The sequence below is a fragment of the Podarcis tiliguerta genome (assembly GCF_965153285.1).
Source record: "Podarcis tiliguerta genome assembly, chromosome: 2".
In the NCBI taxonomy this organism is placed as follows: Eukaryota; Metazoa; Chordata; class Lepidosauria; order Squamata; family Lacertidae; genus Podarcis; species Podarcis tiliguerta.
In genome coordinates this window covers 49,439,139-49,456,410 of record NC_139535.1, presented here as the reverse complement: position 1 = coordinate 49,456,410, position 17,272 = coordinate 49,439,139, and the positions used below count along the sequence as shown (strand labels likewise).

The 17,272-nt window shown below is 41.6% G+C and overlaps 1 protein-coding gene across 2 annotated transcripts in view; it reads left to right on the top strand.

The window, feature by feature from the left end:
• STAB1 (stabilin 1) overlaps positions 1 to 17,272 on the top strand; it is a 94,311-nt gene that overhangs the window by 41,686 nt on the left and 35,353 nt on the right. For both annotated transcript variants that reach the window (XM_083429271.1, XM_083429272.1), the window contains 16 exons: positions 1,530 to 1,625; positions 2,059 to 2,154; positions 3,295 to 3,342; positions 4,412 to 4,542; positions 6,162 to 6,273; positions 8,047 to 8,124; positions 8,680 to 8,781; positions 9,672 to 9,779; positions 10,000 to 10,131; positions 10,573 to 10,701; positions 11,110 to 11,166; positions 12,444 to 12,539; positions 13,482 to 13,677; positions 14,455 to 14,550; positions 15,502 to 15,547; positions 16,952 to 17,031. In XM_083429271.1, the coding sequence (XP_083285397.1) occupies positions 1,530 to 1,625; positions 2,059 to 2,154; positions 3,295 to 3,342; positions 4,412 to 4,542; positions 6,162 to 6,273; positions 8,047 to 8,124; positions 8,680 to 8,781; positions 9,672 to 9,779; positions 10,000 to 10,131; positions 10,573 to 10,701; positions 11,110 to 11,166; positions 12,444 to 12,539; positions 13,482 to 13,677; positions 14,455 to 14,550; positions 15,502 to 15,547; positions 16,952 to 17,031 (1,603 nt within the window). The remainder of the gene's footprint in view (positions 1 to 1,529; positions 1,626 to 2,058; positions 2,155 to 3,294; positions 3,343 to 4,411; positions 4,543 to 6,161; positions 6,274 to 8,046; positions 8,125 to 8,679; positions 8,782 to 9,671; positions 9,780 to 9,999; positions 10,132 to 10,572; positions 10,702 to 11,109; positions 11,167 to 12,443; positions 12,540 to 13,481; positions 13,678 to 14,454; positions 14,551 to 15,501; positions 15,548 to 16,951; positions 17,032 to 17,272) is intronic.

Genomic DNA, 17,272 nt, shown 5'->3' with positions numbered 1-17,272 from the left:
ATAAGAGACCAATATGACTGGGCTTGGGGTAAAAACAGGCCACAACTTTATTGAATACAGATGAAAGAGGTTTGGCTTGGGCATGGGGCAATCAAAATTCTTCCGGCCTGCCCACTGGAACTGACACGTGGTCAATCCAGGTGGGGGTTCCTAAGACTTCCATCAAATAGGGTGACCCCCGCAGGGACCGCCGTCTGGGGGAGTGCCCCCTGGGTACGCGGATATGGCCACTCCCCCCAGACCCCTTAAACGGGATACACCAGCATTTGGAGGGGCAGGTGGGGACTACAACCTCCCCTCTCTCCAAAACAAGGGATTGCCCCATTGCCCAAACGCCAGGAGCGGATCCAAGGGAGGCCCACCATCGGCTCCATCGGCTCCACCCCCCTGGCATAGCCCACATCCCAGCCTGCATCCCCATTTGCCAATGCAAAGTTCTGGCTAAGATCTGGCTCCTGATAGGCGGTGGGGGCTTACGCCTCCTCCGCCTATCAGGAAGGGCACTGCCATATGAATTCCACCTTCGGGGCTCCAGTGAAGCCTCTTCCGTCCAGCAATTCCGCTGCACCAAGAGAGGTGAGCAGACTTGTGTTCCATTGATTTATGTGTAGCCACATTGCACGTTTAACCATTTAAAATCTCAAAAAGAAAAATACACATGAAGCAAGACCTGACTTGATTGATTGCGCTGCTATCATTATCCTTTATTTCCCTTTTGGTAGCCAATGTGCTGCAGCCTACTCATAGCTATGCTAAAATCCTTTTTCTATGGGCAGCTATCACTTTTGCCCTAGGACAACCATAATATGATGTCCAGTCAACCTGGAAGCTGGGCATTTTGTGTGATTCTAGATAACATAGGTTTGATTGTATGTAAAGTAGTCTACAAACTTTGCAGCTGTGGACCCAGCCTCTGACAGTAATCTGCTTTAACTGTTTTTAATTTCTCAAATTTATATTATTGTAACCTGCCCTGGCACCTGCTGGTGAAGGGAGGGTAATAAAAGTTATGAGAACAGTAATAACAATAATAACCAAAGCCTGCAGTATTTGGGTCCCATCTCTCACTTTGTATCTTGTAGTCTGTTTAAATATTTTCTTTCCTCTCTGTCTTTCCTATTGTCTTTGTTGCTCTCTTTCTCAAAAAGATGGTTGTTTGATACTAGTGCAATCCAGTCCTTGTGCAGGGCTTTCATTGGCGGGATTCATTCATCCTGAAATTCCAGGGTGTTTCTGTTTCTGTGTATCTAGCAGTATCTGTACTACAATCACCCAACGAAGAACAATTGTACGCAAGTACACTGAACTTAGCAACCTCAGTGTACCTTTGTTATGTTCAACATTGTTTTGTTCAGTGTAGGGCTAGCCAAATATTCCCATAGCAGCATTCAATTTTTGTTTCTATATTTCAAGGAGCTGATGAGGAGACTTTTAAAAAGCAACTTTTTTATTTAAAAAAATAGCAGTGTTCTGGAGAAGAAATTTTAGTAACAATTGATAACCATAGTTCTTGTTGTTTCTACTTTCAGAGCAGTTGTATATGCAAGAGAAATTACAACGGCGATGGTTACAGCTGTGACCCTGTTGCTCCTTGCTCTGTGGACAATGGTGGCTGCCATGAACTGGTAAGAAACTGGAAAAGTCCAAGAAATGCTTCTTTGTGAAAACTGCTTTTTCTTTGTGAAAACTGCTAATTGATGGAACCCCGAGGGCTGCTCATAAAACTGTTTCAGGTGTATCATCATCACGTGAATATGTGGGGGTTCATGGATTGTGCTAAGTATGCAATGTCTGCTGGGAATAGGTGCTTTGCACATCGTATATATTTTTATTGTCAGGCTTGTGTACGGAGAAAATAAGCTTCTCCAACACATGATCACCGAAGATGGAAAATGTTTATTGTAGCAAAAGGCCTAGCCTGTTTCACAGGAGACCAGGGTTTATGTCATTGCTTAACCACAAGCTTCCTGTGTGGACAACACTGAACCATGTTTCTTTTATTAGAGAATTATCCTGCTGAGAGTTGTTTTGCTTTGTTGCTTTTTAAAAACCCAACAGGCTACATGCCAGTCTCTTAGTACTGGAGAGAAGGTTTGCCGTTGCTCTGATGGATACATGGGAGATGGAGTTCTATGTTATGGAAATATAATGAAGGTAAAAATACACATTCTATTCTATCCTAAGAGGTGAGAAAGCAAAGTGAATTCATACATGGTAAGGGCCATCCAGCTCAGTGACAGTGGACGTGCTTTGCAAACAGAAGGTCCCAAATTCAATGCCTATCCTCTCCAGGTTGGGTTGGGAATAACCCTCTCTGAAATCCTGGAGTACTGCTTCATAGAGACATGAACAGCTGAGTACTTCTGTTCTTAAATCTTCTGTTCTGGTTTTGTTGTAATACCCACAAGTAAAAGATGAAAAGTAGACAGACAATTTATCAAGTGTTGCTTTACGGAAAAATAGCATTCTACCAATAGCTTTCCCATCAAAGACAATCTACTAACTGCTCTCGCCACATTTCCCATTGTAACCCAGGAACCGTGGCAAATATGTTTTTGTGAGGGAGCTTAAAATGGCTATCTTGTGGGTATGATAGAGTTGAAACAGGGGAGAAGGAGGACATTGAGAGGAGGGGAGAAGAGGAGGAGGGCAATTCCCAAACTCATCATTTTTATTTCTTCATCTTTTAAATTCTGGATGGCTTTAATTCTTGTTGGACTTTACCTCCAGAATTAATATCTTTCCTCTTTGCTTCTACTTACAGCCAGTTTAGTTTTCTTCCTACATTCCTTGCCTTGTTTTCTAGCCTCTTCCAGAGTCTGTTCCCTTCCATTCATAAATTTCTGGGCACCCTTCCTCCATTGCTCCCACACCTTGCCCTTTATGTAACCACTCTGGGCACCTGATTATTAATGCTCTACTCCTGCTTCTGTTCCTCTCCCAGCTCACCTATGCTTTCATTCAAGGGAGATAGGAGAAGAAAGTGATAGGAAGAAACTTGAACTGCGGCTCCTGTGTCCTCCTGACATCTAGCTTGTAAGCTTTTCAGAGGCACCTGGCTGGTTCCTATTTACATTAGGATATTGGAACCTTGACTTGAGGGACCAGGATTCTAAATTCAATAGGCAAAATTTATCTGTATTCATTTTTGACCTGTCACTTAATCAAGGTTCACGCCTGAATTTAACATCCACCTTTTATCTGTATACCTTTTCATGTGCCTACTCGGTGCTGCACTTGTTTGTTTGTTTATTTGTTTTATTTTTAAAAATCTGTTGTCTTCTCTTTTTGAAGGAGTTAGTAAGGAATTACCACTTTTCTGACTTCTATGGGTGGATTCAGGTAAGACATTTACTGTTCAAAGTACTTAAGTTTGTTTGCTGGTGGGAGAGAAATTGTATAACAACCCAAAACTACTGAGGGCTTAAGCATACTGTCCAGCTGTTAGAAGTATTCTATTTGCATTTTACAACAAGGTGCAAAACAAAGAAACTGGGTGTTTATTTCTGGCTAAGACTCAGTCAGTGCATGTGCCATATAATTAGGAAAAATGCTTGGGGCATCCAAACATTTTGATACTTGAAAACGATCTGGGCATCATCTGTGTTTCATACTTTCCTGATGAGTAGTCAATCAGCCAACATACATCGATGAGGATGGGACAGCCTTATGGATAGGCACTGCCCTGGACTCCTGTGTTCATTATTTTCTGTCCATATGATTACAAAACTGATTTCCGTAAAGAAGAGGATAGAGCTTCATAGTTTTGCCCTCCTCTGCTGATTAATATGAAGATCATGTTGTCAGTCAGACAAGATACTACTACCGCTTTGAGACCTGCTTATTGGAATATGCGGGATGCGGGTGGTGCTGTGGTCTAAACCACAGAGCCTAGAGCTTGCCTATCAGAAGGTCAGTGGTTCAAATCCCCATGACGGGGTCAGCTCCCGTTGCTTGGTCTCTGCTCCTGTCAACCTAGCAGTTCGAAAGCACGTCAAAGTGCAAGTAGATAAATAGGTAAACGGTGTTTCCGTGTGTTGCTCTGGTTTGCCAGAAGTTGCTTAGTCATGCTGGCCACATGACCCGGAAGCTGTACGCCGGCTCCCTCGGCCAAAAAAGCGAGATGAGAGCCGCAACCCCAGAGTCATCTGCGACTGGACCTAACAGTCAGGGGTCCCTTTACCTTTACCTTTTATTGGAATATGCACAGTTTCATTAAAATAGCTAAAGATGTTGCATTAAAGATAGCTTTAGTGGCTCTGGGAAGTGTCCACCCTTGGTTAAGTTGAATCAATTTGTTGGGATATGGCAATATGGATAATAAATAATCTCTTCCCTATCTTTTCATTCAAATTGGCAAAGGAGGCTAACAAAGCAATGTTTCTGTTTTGTTTTTTGCTTTGAACAAAAGAAATCCCTCTTCAGCATCCCTGAAGGAACCAACTTGACTGTTTTGGTACCAGTGAAAGAAGCCATCCAAAACCTGAGCAAAGATGAAAAAGATTTCTGGCTACAGCCAGAGATGCTATTATTACTTGTCAGGTACCATTGGCCCTTTGGGCTTACTTACTTACCTAAATTGATTTGGTGTGACTATATGTGACTATTCTCTTGATCTAAGATGGTCAGAAAATACCGCAGGCAAGGGCACAGAGTTGCAATACAGTTACAATTGCTCCAAGAGTTACAGAACCGGAGCCTCCCACAGGCTGGTAGAAAGGGTTGGATTTGGGGTGGGGGATCAAGGTCAGCAGGGGCTCAGGAATTTTAGTTTCTTTTTTTTAAAAAGTGGGTTTCTGTGTGCTCTACATGAAAAGCTATAAGTCAAAATGTGAACTCTGCACCTAACCAACATTTTTTGTGAAATGAGCTAGCCTGGGTGGCAGTCCCCAACTTGCAGGGTTTTAGCTAATGGAGAAAATCAGAGCTGTGATTCACAAGTGATCTTTTTGGACATCACCAGGCTGAGCTAAAAAATGTATATACAGTGGTGCCTCGGATTACATACGCTTCAGGTTACATACGCTTCAGGTTACACACTCTGCTAACCCAGAAATCGTGCTTCAGGTTAAGAACTTTGCTTCAGTATGAGAACAGAAATCGTGCTCCGGCAGTGCGGCAGCAGCAGGAGGCCCCATTAGCTAAAGTGGTGCTTCAGGTTAAGAACAGTTTCAGGTTAAGAACAGACCTCCGGAACGAATTAAGTACTTAACCCGAGGTACCACTGTAGCTGCCTTTTCCTGCTTTCTGACTCATTGCTGCCCAGGCACTGCATATAATGGGGTGTGCGTGTGCACATTTCATAAGTGAGTTGAGTGAGTTTATGGCATTCAGCAGCAGTATGTGCGCCTGCCCACCCACTGTTCTCTCTCTGTGCACATCCAGCACGAGGTCCAGAAAATCAAAGAAGCAAAGACAGGCAGCACAGCTGGACCTTGGTAGGCAGACACGTTGAACAATTTCTGTGATGGTGATAATAAAAGTGTACTTGCAGCTTTAAACAAAACAAAACAAAACACATCCCATGTTTGCAAAGAATAGCATATCCAACCTTGGTGGGACAAATTTGACCTAAATGTGATTTAGGGGAAATAGCCTTGTGGAACAAATTGGGATCCCTGATGGATCAGGTTTGGCCCATTGTTCAAAGGATCTTGACCCCTGCATATAGCAAACAATTACTGTATAGTGTACAGTGCTCTCCATACAAGAATAGCCAGAGCCTCACTTACCATTAAGGACGCTCTCAGTTCTCAACTGAGAAGCTGTTTGTTCGCTTGTTTGTTTATAAGCTTTCTTAATGCACCCTTGGCATCGTCCCATAAGGATGGGTTACAACACAGTTGTACAGTTATAAAAACAGCTAAAACCATTGCCATTATAAAACAAGTAAAACTGTTCCAGATTGGACAATAGATAGAATCAGCAAAAGAGATATGAGTCACTGGAGGCAGTTTGGCCTTTCATGTCCTGGATTAAGATGGAAAGAAAAGACCTCAAACATAACTCTTGAAATATTTAGAGGAGGTGAAGCTTGTTTGCTGGTAGAAAATAACTGGGAAATATAGGGAAATGCAACCTAGTTGAACTGAAAGGTTTCTTCTGGCCATTAACTCCCTAGGAAATAATATTCGGAATGCTCTTTCCTTACTCCATTGCAGGGGCCACTTCCTTCAGGGTTCTTTCACAACTGAGCAACTCAAGAAATACGTGGGCCAAGAGCTGCCCACCCTTAGCCCACGGATCAGGTGGAAAATTAACAACAGCAGTGGGGTAAGAGATTTCTAAAAATAATTTTAACATTTCTAACGTATTTATATAACACACCTTACGGATTGGCCCTCAGATAATTTTACATGAGGGTTAGATGAGAAAGAGACTGAGCAAGAGTAAGGAGTAAAAGTGCCACACTCCTCCTATTATCTCTCTCTTTCTCAGTAAAGGCCATCAGTCAGAGACACCGTGGCCACTTCATTGCCAAAGCCCAGTTGGAATTAAGTCTGGAATGGGTGTACTGAATTTAGACCTGCGGTCTAAATCATGGTTAGTCATGTGGGTGACAATCAAAAGTTAAAACTGTAGCTTTAGTTCTATGAAGTGTGGGAAATTGCAGTCAAATATAATTAGCAAGCATAGGGCTAGTTAATGCATGAAGGGGTTAAGACCACAGAACTGTATTCCTAGACTCAGTTAGGTCACCCCCATCACTTCCAGTGAAGAAGGAAATGAAGCTTCCTTTGTTCACTCTCTTCCACCATGTGAAACTGACCAGGCAACATGTTTGGGCTTGGCTGCTTCAAGCCCAGACTGCATGCTCAAAAGTACTTTTCTGTATTTTGTAACCCAAAAATTTTCTACCTGTGTTCTTCTTGCTGCTGCATGGAGTAACGCATGAATCTGACCTTTGGCGTTTGTAAGTAAAGCATTTAAGCTCACTAAACGCTGTGGCTTGTTCATTGTGAGGGGGTAGAAACGGGGAAGTACTGTAAGTGGACTAAACTGGATATTAAAAAGGTCTGACAGCCTATATTCCTAACACTTTACCGAGGTTACACATTTTGTGACTTTTAAACTCTGCTGGGACTCCCTAACTGCATAGTGTATTTGGATCTAGGTAGTGCTGTTTTTCTAGAAAAATGTGTCAAAACTCACGATGAACGCTTTCCTTGTTAGCTTATAATGGTGCCCACCTGAGAGGTGCCGGAACTGAGTTCTGGCGAGTTCTAGCTGAAACAAAGCCCTGGATCTAGGGATCCATCCAAGTCTATTATTAATTACCCCACATGGGTGAAATATCTATATCTATTTTCTACCCCACATGAAGTTCATTTTAAGTTGAGACCCACTTCCAATGGCACAGCTCCATTGAATCCCACACTGTAGTGGTTGTGAGGCCATCCTTTGTTCGTGCTTTTGAGCAGATAGAATATCTGATGACAGACTTGGATGAAGTCATCAAGGTATGGCTAATCCACACACCGAGTTCTCTGGTCTAGAGGAGGAGTGGCTAAACTGTAGCCAACCATGGGCCTGAGACTGCTGGTAAAGTTCTACATATGGACATATTTCATGACTCTGGCTGTAGTCACACCATGCACTGAAAGCACATTACTTTCTTGGAATTGTAGTGTGTTTAGGCTGGTGGGATATGTTGTTCAGTTCCCAGAATTACACGGAGTATAATGTGCTTTCAGTGTACTTTAAATGTACAGTGTGTATGCAGCTGGGTTATTGGTAAGCAGAATAAGTGAGCCTCTGCTACTGGGAGATTGACTGGGAGATTGACTGTGATGTGGGGGGGGGGGAGAGTTCTCTGTGTATTTTTTAAAAGGCGATAGGAGGTCCCACAGAAACTAAGGATAAAATCCCATGGTTAGAGAACATCAGTGAGTAGATTTTGTGGAACAGAACTAGAGTGTTCCAAAACAAATGGTACACAATTTAAGGTGTGTGTCTGATGCAGCACTTTTGTGTAAATATGCATTATCCGTTAATTCTTGGCAGCCTAATGCAAATTTATGAAGTTTGATTCTGTTTGCTTTCCAGGCCATAACGATTCAGAATGCAAGTATTGTTTTGGGTGACATCCCTGCTATTAACAGCACTATTTATATCATCAACAAGGTACATTGACAGATTGCATTGGACATGTTTCTTTCTATTTCTGGTTAAGAGGATTTATAAGGGCTGAACAGAAATGTATCAGCCCCAAAGCCATAGCGATACTGAGATTATCTAGAGCTGTTTCACCAGGTAGATAGCAACCAAGCTGCAGAGTTTATTTATTGACTTCTAAAGGTTGATCTTTCTCCTTAGATTGATCCACACACTTAGCAAACATTTCCAACCAGCATATAATACCTATTAAAGAGGTGGCAGAAGACTGGTGTGGCAATTAACCCATTTGATTTTGACTGGGAACAGCTGATCTCACATCGCTGATCAGCCATGAAGTTAACTGGGTGACCTGGAGCTAGTAATCTCTGAGGCTAGCCTGCCTAACAATGGGATCATGTCCCACCTGTCCTTCAACCTGTTCCCCCCTCCCACACACACACACAAAAGAGAAGTATACTACAGTTTTTGCTGTGGAAAAACTTCCAGAGCTGCACTCTCCCTATATTTGTGCTGCACTACACCACTGAGTCTCATTTTGTTTTCACATCTTCCTCTGCTCAGGTTTTGTTGCCCACCTTGGATGACATCCCTCCAAGAGCCCCAGGTCTGCAGCAGCAACTTAATGCGACACCCTCCTTCAGTAGGTTCAAGGAGCTGCTAGAGGTGAGTACGTCAGCTGCGTTGCATTTAAACACATCTTTCAAAAGTAATTTAAACCCATTAATTGTTGTACTAGTCTGCCTAGATACAGGAAGTGTCTTCTGTTGGTGTATGGAGGAAGACCAGTTCTAAAACAATCCTGCATTGTCTTGGTGGGGGGAAATGAAAGGAAACGAAGGGAGTACATTTTGATAAACCCAGAAAGTGATGGCTAATAGTGTTGTAATCCTGTCACTGCCAAGGGCATCTGATGAAACACTAGAAAAATGTTTCCTTTCCCCCTTGCTCATCTTCAAAACACGAATGTTTATAATGGCAGAGTTGACATGGGGACTTACAGATGTTATGGTCTACAACTCCCAGCAGCCCCAGTCAGCATGGCCAATGGTCAGGGATGATGGGAGTTGTAGTCCAACAACTTTAGGAGGGCATCAGTTTAACTACTGATGTATAATCTATGTAAGGGAACAGTGGAAAACTGTTGTGAAATGCAGAACTCATTGTGCCTATGGGATTTTTTTTCTAACCCATAGCCATGCAGCAGCCCCAAAACTTGTCCAGAGACTGGTGTCGAAAGGGATAAACCTCCTCTCATTGTTTGCCACAGTACTAAGACTGACACCCCATGCCTGGAGTTAATTAAAGAAAATCTAGGATTTACTTGTATGTTGCACAATAAGCACAGTCTGTTGTTTGGCCCTATTAAAAATAGGGAGCATGCCTTTCTTTCTCTAAATCATCTTACCTTGAAACTCTCCTAAATGTATCTAAATGTATATGAACATATAATTGGCAGAGTTGTTTGGTTCCCCCCCCCCAAGTTTTCTTTTGCTTACTCTATAATCTTTGCTGACCACATTTGCTTGTTAATTGTATTCTTCTGAAACTTTCAGCAATACCACCTGATTGCAAAGATTGAGTCATCTGAAAAATACACTATTTTTGTCCCAGGAAATAGTTCAATTGAGAAGTATTGCCAAGATGCTAATATTACACAGCTGGTAAGAACTATGTATGTATGTATGTATGTATGTATGTATGTATGTATGTATTCATTACTAGATACAGTGAAAGATTCATTACTAGATACAGGCCTGGTTATCTAACAGAATCACTGATTACCACATTGGCATGTGCTTCTTATGTTTACCTATCTCACTGCTTTTGTTCATTTATTTAAAGTGACCAAATATTTTGTTTCCTGTACACCTTGGTTTCTAGGACATGGACACTGTACAATACCATGTTGTTCTTGGAGTTAAACTGTTGGCCACCGACCTGAAAAGCGGAGTTCACAAAACATCAATGCTAGGATTCTCATACTGGCTGATGTTTTACAAAAACACTACTCAGGTGAGAATTATGCTTCCATTCTACAATGTATGGTTTTATAGGAAGCCACTAATTCGGTCACATGTTTCAAATGGTGGGGTTGCTCGTAGACTGTGGCTGCATCCATAAAACCACTTGGTCACAAGCAGCACAGTTTACCTGCTAAAGTTTTCTCAGTGACCTTTGTGAAAGAATTGCAGACCAGTGATTAATACATTGGTCTCTGCTCATCAGTGCAGCTGATTGACTGCTTTGTTAGCTGTGTACCTGCAGTGAGATCACATGGGCTACTGAATTGTACTTTTGCCTCTGGAATGATTTTTTCTTCTAAAGCTTAATAATGCTGGCAGGGCAACATGATAAACTATTCATTCTATGCTCTCCTAGAAATTAATATTGGAGCCATTGTGCTTTTCTGGAGCATACCTGGATTTCATTACTTGCCATCCTTTCTTATTGCAGGCATATGTAAACAAAGTCCTCCTGAATGGCCAGTTTGTTGAAACAACAAATGGGATGTTGATTGGGGTTTCTGAAGTCCTGCAAGTTCAAAAGAACCGTTGTAGTATCAACAGCACAACAGTGCAAAAGGTAAAGTGTTAGAGACCTGTAATTTCTTGTTTTGTACTAAATTTACATGTTTGGTGATGGTTACTGCAGAACTAATGGGATCCATAGGTTGTTAAAACAAATTAGAAAGTCACACAAAAAAGTTGCCATTTGAAGGGATTGACATTTCACAATGGAAGAGTCCTGTGACCACAACACTGGATATTAGGAGGAATAATGGGGCTTCACATATTTTTTTTAAATTTCAGCAAAGCCATTAAGAACATACTCTACCATCTTAGCTTTTGGAAAATGGCAGTTAATTGACTGTGTACTTCATCTTCTACCTTGTATGCTCTGCATCCCTGTAGCTGAGATTATAATTGTTAACGTGCTGTGAACATGAAACTGACTTCTCTCCTTTTTTTAAAAAAACCCTCTGTACCCTAGACAAGATGTGCGAAGTGTGACAAAAAAATCAGGTGCCCAAACGGATCAGTGCTTGCTGTAAGTTGTGATTTTTATTTTGAATATTTTTCCTCACAGAATTTATGTATTTTCTTACTTACTCCTTTACCCTGCTGCTAGGGATGGAAAGATATGTTAGTATCAGTCCTCTCAGTTTCTAATTTAGCCAAACGTAAATTCATTTCTCCACATTTCTTTAGCAATTTTTTGTAAAACAATCCTTGTGAAAATTATTCAACAATTTAGTGCAAATTTCTCCCAATAAGCATATTTTTATATTCATTTTTACAAGCAGTTTCACTTTATACAGTGTATTTTTGTATACTGCTTTCATAAATGTACCTGTTTTATACACACATTCCCCGATATGTGTAGTTTTGTAAACATTAGTTGGTTGGAGAACTGTGTGACAAACTTTGCGTGTCAACTATGAAGGATAGCTGTGTGGCGGTTCTTGAATTGTTTCAGAAAGTTCAAGTTTGAAAGGTTTGTTTTTAAATGCAAACTGAATTGAAATTCTCCCAGTTCCTATTTGCAGCATTTTTCACCTAACCTTCATTGATAGGGTTGTATCCAACTAAGTCCTACTCAGAGTAGGCCCATTGAAATGAATATGACTAACTTGGCCCATTAATTTTAATGGATGTACTCTGACTAGCACTAAGCTGAATACACACGCGCGCACACACACACACACACACACACACAGAGAGAGAGAATTGGAACAAGTTGCTTTGTTCATCCAGAATTTGTTTTTGTCTTTTTAAAATGCCTTAAGTGTCAAAATAATCCCTCCTCCTTACCCCCAGTATTTGAATTGGGCACCAGTCATCTCCCTAACGGATTTCTCTAAGCCAGGGGTTGGCAACCTAAGGCCCACGGGCCAAAGCAGCCCACGGGGGTCGTTTAACCGGCCCATGTGCCGCCCCTGAACTGAGCCGCCCGCTCAGCGAGTCCCCACGCACTGCACCAAACCGGCGCAGCACGATGCGGGGACTTGCTTCTGTGGCACTGGAAATCGCGTCTGCGCAGACGTTGGAAATCACGAGCACGTGCACGATCCAGCCCCCAGAGACATCTCTGCTGGAGTGAACTGGCCCAGGCGAGGTAAACCTTGCCAACCCCTGCTCTAAGCTTTTTACATGAACTTAACCCTTGATTCTCTGCATGAGCAAAGCCCTTTGGCCAATAATACTTTTATACTGAGGCAGCTGAATGAGAGTTAAATACATTTGCTGGTTAAAGCTGAGTGTTGTCTGCTTGGAATAAATATCTGTTTATGATGTGATTGGTAATGACTTTTTTATAATTGACAGGGAGCACCAGCAAATGGGAGTTTTCCTCACTGTGTATTAAGGTCTCAAGGCCACAGATCAGTTGGCTGTCATTTCACCTGCATCAAAGTTTCCTTAGTAAGCAAGCTTTACTGTATACAAATGCATGATGACCACATAGAGAATTGTTTATTCCTGCCCCACACATGGAATTCATACTCATTTCATTATGGCTGGCACAAAAGTGTTTGCATCAGAGCTGCGAAAGCCAGCTTCTGTAGATCTACTTCCCATTCAATACATGCAGTTGGCTAGTGGTGATTTAGAGCCCTTGGATGAAATCACTTCCATCATAAAATGGAAAGATGCTTCAGAGACCTTTGTGCCATCACTCAGAAAGTTGTGTTGCCCAGAAGGCTGTAAGAGCTCATCTAGCCCAGAATTCTGTTCTTTTACTAGTTGATTATATGCCTTGGGAAAGCCCACAAGCTGGCCTTGGGTTCTATAGCACCCTCCCCGCAGATGACTAATTTCTCTGTAAGCATCAAATTTTTATTTCCTGACCTGTCAACCCCCAATACCATCCAAAATATTTGAAGGGGAGGTCTCTGCCCCATGATATGACTGTAATGCTGCTGTCCATGCTGAACACAATCTCCATCCTCTTATCTACATAAAAACATGTCACAATGTCAGCACCGCTTAAGAGATGTTAAGCGGCGTATTGTATTCACAAGAATTTATTAGTCACATTATTATTTAGAAAATTTTAAAAGCGATGCGCAAGAATTTAAAACATCAGTATAAAATAAAACAATATTTTTTAAAGTTATACAGTTCAGACATAAAATAATAGTATGCTTGGCTGGGATCCATTCTTCAGCCAGGTTCCTGTTTGGAATTAACATGGAGTGGAACTTGGGAGCAGTAATGCTATTATGGCACCATCTCAAGCACTAAATAAATATAACAACAACTAACAACCGAAAAGCAATTTTAAAAATAATATTTGGACTACATGATGTTTCACATTTCCTCCAGTATAATGTGTCTGACTGTTTTTTGCTTTTTTCCCCTGAGGTCTCTGTCTGCTGTTCAGGTTATTATGGCCATATGTGTGAGATGTGCCCGGGAAAACCAGACCGTTGGTGTTCTGGAAACGGAGTGTGCCAAGATGGCATTGATGGCAATGGCGAGTGCCAATGCCATGAAGGTTACCATGGAACTGCCTGTGAAATGTGTCAGCCAGGAAGATATGGAGCCAACTGTAAATCAGGTGATTCACGGCTAGAGTGATGTGCGGAACTTCTGTGATATTGACAGGGAGGGAATATTACTCTACAACGTTATTCGGCATACTCTTTGTGAATTACTCATATGTTTTGTTCCACATTTGGTTCCTAGGGTCCAATGCGGTCATTAGCTATAACAAATTCATAGGTGCGGTCCCATTTAACTTTTGTCTATTGTCTGAGAGAGCATCCAGTGGGTATATCAAAAGATTAAACCAATTAAAAAATGTGGTGTTAGAACTTTTCCATGTGTGTATATTAAAAAACCTCAACCAATGATCTTCAAAGTGAATCATAGCAAAGTGCAGGGGAAATGCAAAAATAATAAAATCGAGGGAGTGGATGAAAAAGTTTTGCTAATTAATACAATTATTTAAAAATAAAAGTAAGATTAATAGATGAATTAGTAAGATCAATAGATTGTAGACAGCAGAATCCCAAATTTGCTGTGGACTGGAGTCCCTTGATTGGCTATTGGCATAAAAAAAAATTGGTGTTGAAGTTTAATACACCCTCAGTTTTACAACTTCATTATCAACCATTTGATGATGTATGTACTTTGTATATTTTTTAAAAAATAGGTTGTATATGAAGGATTTGTATTTATATTCCATATAACTTGCTTTGTACTCATATTTCATAATGATTCATCATTTATTTTAAAATGCTAGTCACATACAGCTGAATTTGTGGAAAACTCAGCATGCCTTAATGTGGGCTTCTGTATGTATCCTTGATAGAAGCTTAATATTTATCCTCAGAATGCAACTGCGCACATGGGATATGCAACGATGGACTGCTGGGGGATGGAAGCTGCACCTGTGCGGCAGGCTTTAAAGGGGTTAGCTGTGACATAGGTAAGTGAATGAAAGCAACTGTCTTTGTGGATATGCAGTCATGATGTTGCTGAACTCAGTGAATTAAAAAACGAACTCTTAAAATTGAGACCGATTTAAGAAAAAAGCAGTTACGTAAGGATGAGTAACAGCAATAATTAATGTCGTACTGGCAGTGATAGAAATGGAATGATAGACAGTCATAGGATTATGCACAAATAGAGATACTCTGGGGGATAAACTTAATAAACAGGATAAACTTAAAAGTATATCTGGAGTGCCACGGGTGCCGAACATGGATACAATACATAAATTAAGTATTTGCTGGAGCATCAAATATGAATGCTGCACAGTTGTTGAAACACAGTCAAGCACTTCTTCTCGGGTCAATAATTAATCTTGGGTCCCCAAAACTATGGATTGTCCAAGATTTGGGATAGCCCAGTTTAGACCTAACAGGAACCTTGGTATTACCGCTGTGATAACTTCGATTATTTTCCTTTTCTTTTACCCCTGCAGTGGGATCTGCTTGTATCTCAGCATTCCACCACAGGAGGATTTGGGGAAAAGTCAGAACTCTGATTTAGTGAGGCCATTATTAATATCTGTGTGCAGGCAGCTGTGTTTGTGTGTGTGTGTGTGTGCGTGCGTGTGCGTGCATGCAGTAAGGCTTTTTAACTTTGTTTCCACAGCAGCAACTCTGCTTCTTCTGTCACCCAAATAGTCACATTGCAGAAGCAGCTTCTGATACAGTACAGAGGAAGCTGCTGACTTGAGATCACAACATAAAAAGTATTGCTGCAAAGACTGATCTGGTTCAAGGTCCTGCTGTCATTGTTCTTAGACAGATTTCAGTTACTTGATGAGTCATAGAATCATAGAATTGTAGAGTGGAAGGGGTCCCAAGAGTCATCTAGTCCAACCCCCTAAAATGCAGGAATAATGTAAAAACTTTTTTTCTCTCTCTCTCAGAAGTTAAAAAGGATTTCTGTAATGGCACTTGCGATGAACATGCGAAGTGAGTACAATTGGAGGGCACGGTTTGAAACATGTGATGCTATGAATGTATCTGGACATGAGTATTTGAAATATGGAACCATGACAGGACTTTCATAGTGGGATGGGGTTGAGCTGGATTTGCTCTTTTATGCATATTATTGTATTTTAAGTTGTTGTTTTTTCTCTTTATAGCTGCTTTCAGTGTTTATAAGTCACTGTGAGTTCATTTTTTTAAAGTGACTAATGAATATAATTACAGTGGTGCCTCGCAAGACGAGTTTTTTCGTCTTGCGAAGCACCACGGTGGGGAGGGGTGGGGAGAAGCAGGGCAGCTGCCGCAGCCGGTCCTTGGACTCACCTGCGCCTTGTGGACACCGTGAAATGCGGCTGCTGGAGGGTGGTGGGGCTCAGGAGCGCAACTCCGGCTGCAGCGCTGGCTGCTGGCAGCAACGGCTCCTGAGGGGAGCGCGTGAGGGTGGTGGGCAGCAGCGCGAGGCAGCCGGAAGGTCGGAAGGTCGGCCGGAAGGTGGGAGGGAGCCGGAGGAGTGGGGAAGCGAGCGTGCAACCGTCGCCATTACAGGAGAGGCAGGGCTGTTTCGTCTAGCGAAGCAAGCCCTTTGGAAAATCCGTCTTGCGAAGCACCTCAGAAAATGAAAAACCCTTTCGTCTAGTGGGTTTTTCATCTTCCGAGGCATTCGTCTTGCGGGGTACCACTGTATTATTAATAATAATGGAAGCTGATCTTTTAATTCAACATTTTGCATTTTCAATTGCTCCATCCTTTAATGTCACTCTGCGTAGTAGGGAATTAGTTTGTGCATGAGAGAAAGCCCTTCATACACAAAGATTATAAAAGGATGGCTTCTGCTCATCAATATATTGTTTAATTTAAAATGCAAATTCAAAATGCATATTCCTCTTCTGAAAATGAAGTGTGAATAGGTAGGGCATTTACCCATTCTGTTGCTTTGTATTGGGTATTATCAACAGCTGTAGAGCTAAAGATGTACCTATCAAGGAGAAGTAATTTTGATATAGATGGAAATTGGTCTGCCAATAACTACAAGACCACCTAAAGCTTTTGTTGGCATTAGCCTTTTGGCAGTGGCTTTCACTTATGATCAACTGGGATCCTGTGGTGCACATGTCACTGAGATGCAAAACTTCCATTTATTTTGCACAAGGAAAAACAAACATGAATTGCTTGAGCTTCTTTCAACCCTGCATGATGTAATGTCACTCTCGTAGTTCTTAATTGCATTTACTTGGGCAAAGGAAACCAGGATCAACCAGTTCATCTGTTTATAGAGATCCAATAATGCTGGAGTTTTAGACTGGTCATTACCACAGAATAGCATCCTTGAACATGTTGGTGAATTTGGGTTCATACATACCTTCTCAGTGCTTCCCTCTTCCATTTCAGTTGCGTCAATGACTCCACCACATCCCAGCCCACTTGCTTGTGTTCTGCTGGATACAATGGGAACGGAACCTCTTGCACAGGTACTTCTGGCAAATGACTGCAATCATGTTGCATACATGGTAAAACCATAACCTATCCTGCACAGAAAAGTCTGGATAATGAACTGAATAAGCAGCAGAATGTGGATATTTGATTTAAACAATAGCTTTCATTTATCAAGTGATGAACATGCATATATGAGCCAGCCCCAACCTTTTCAAAAATGAAAATTCTGTGGGTAAAAGAGAACATATGACCTTTTCTGACCATTGCTGTCCAGCT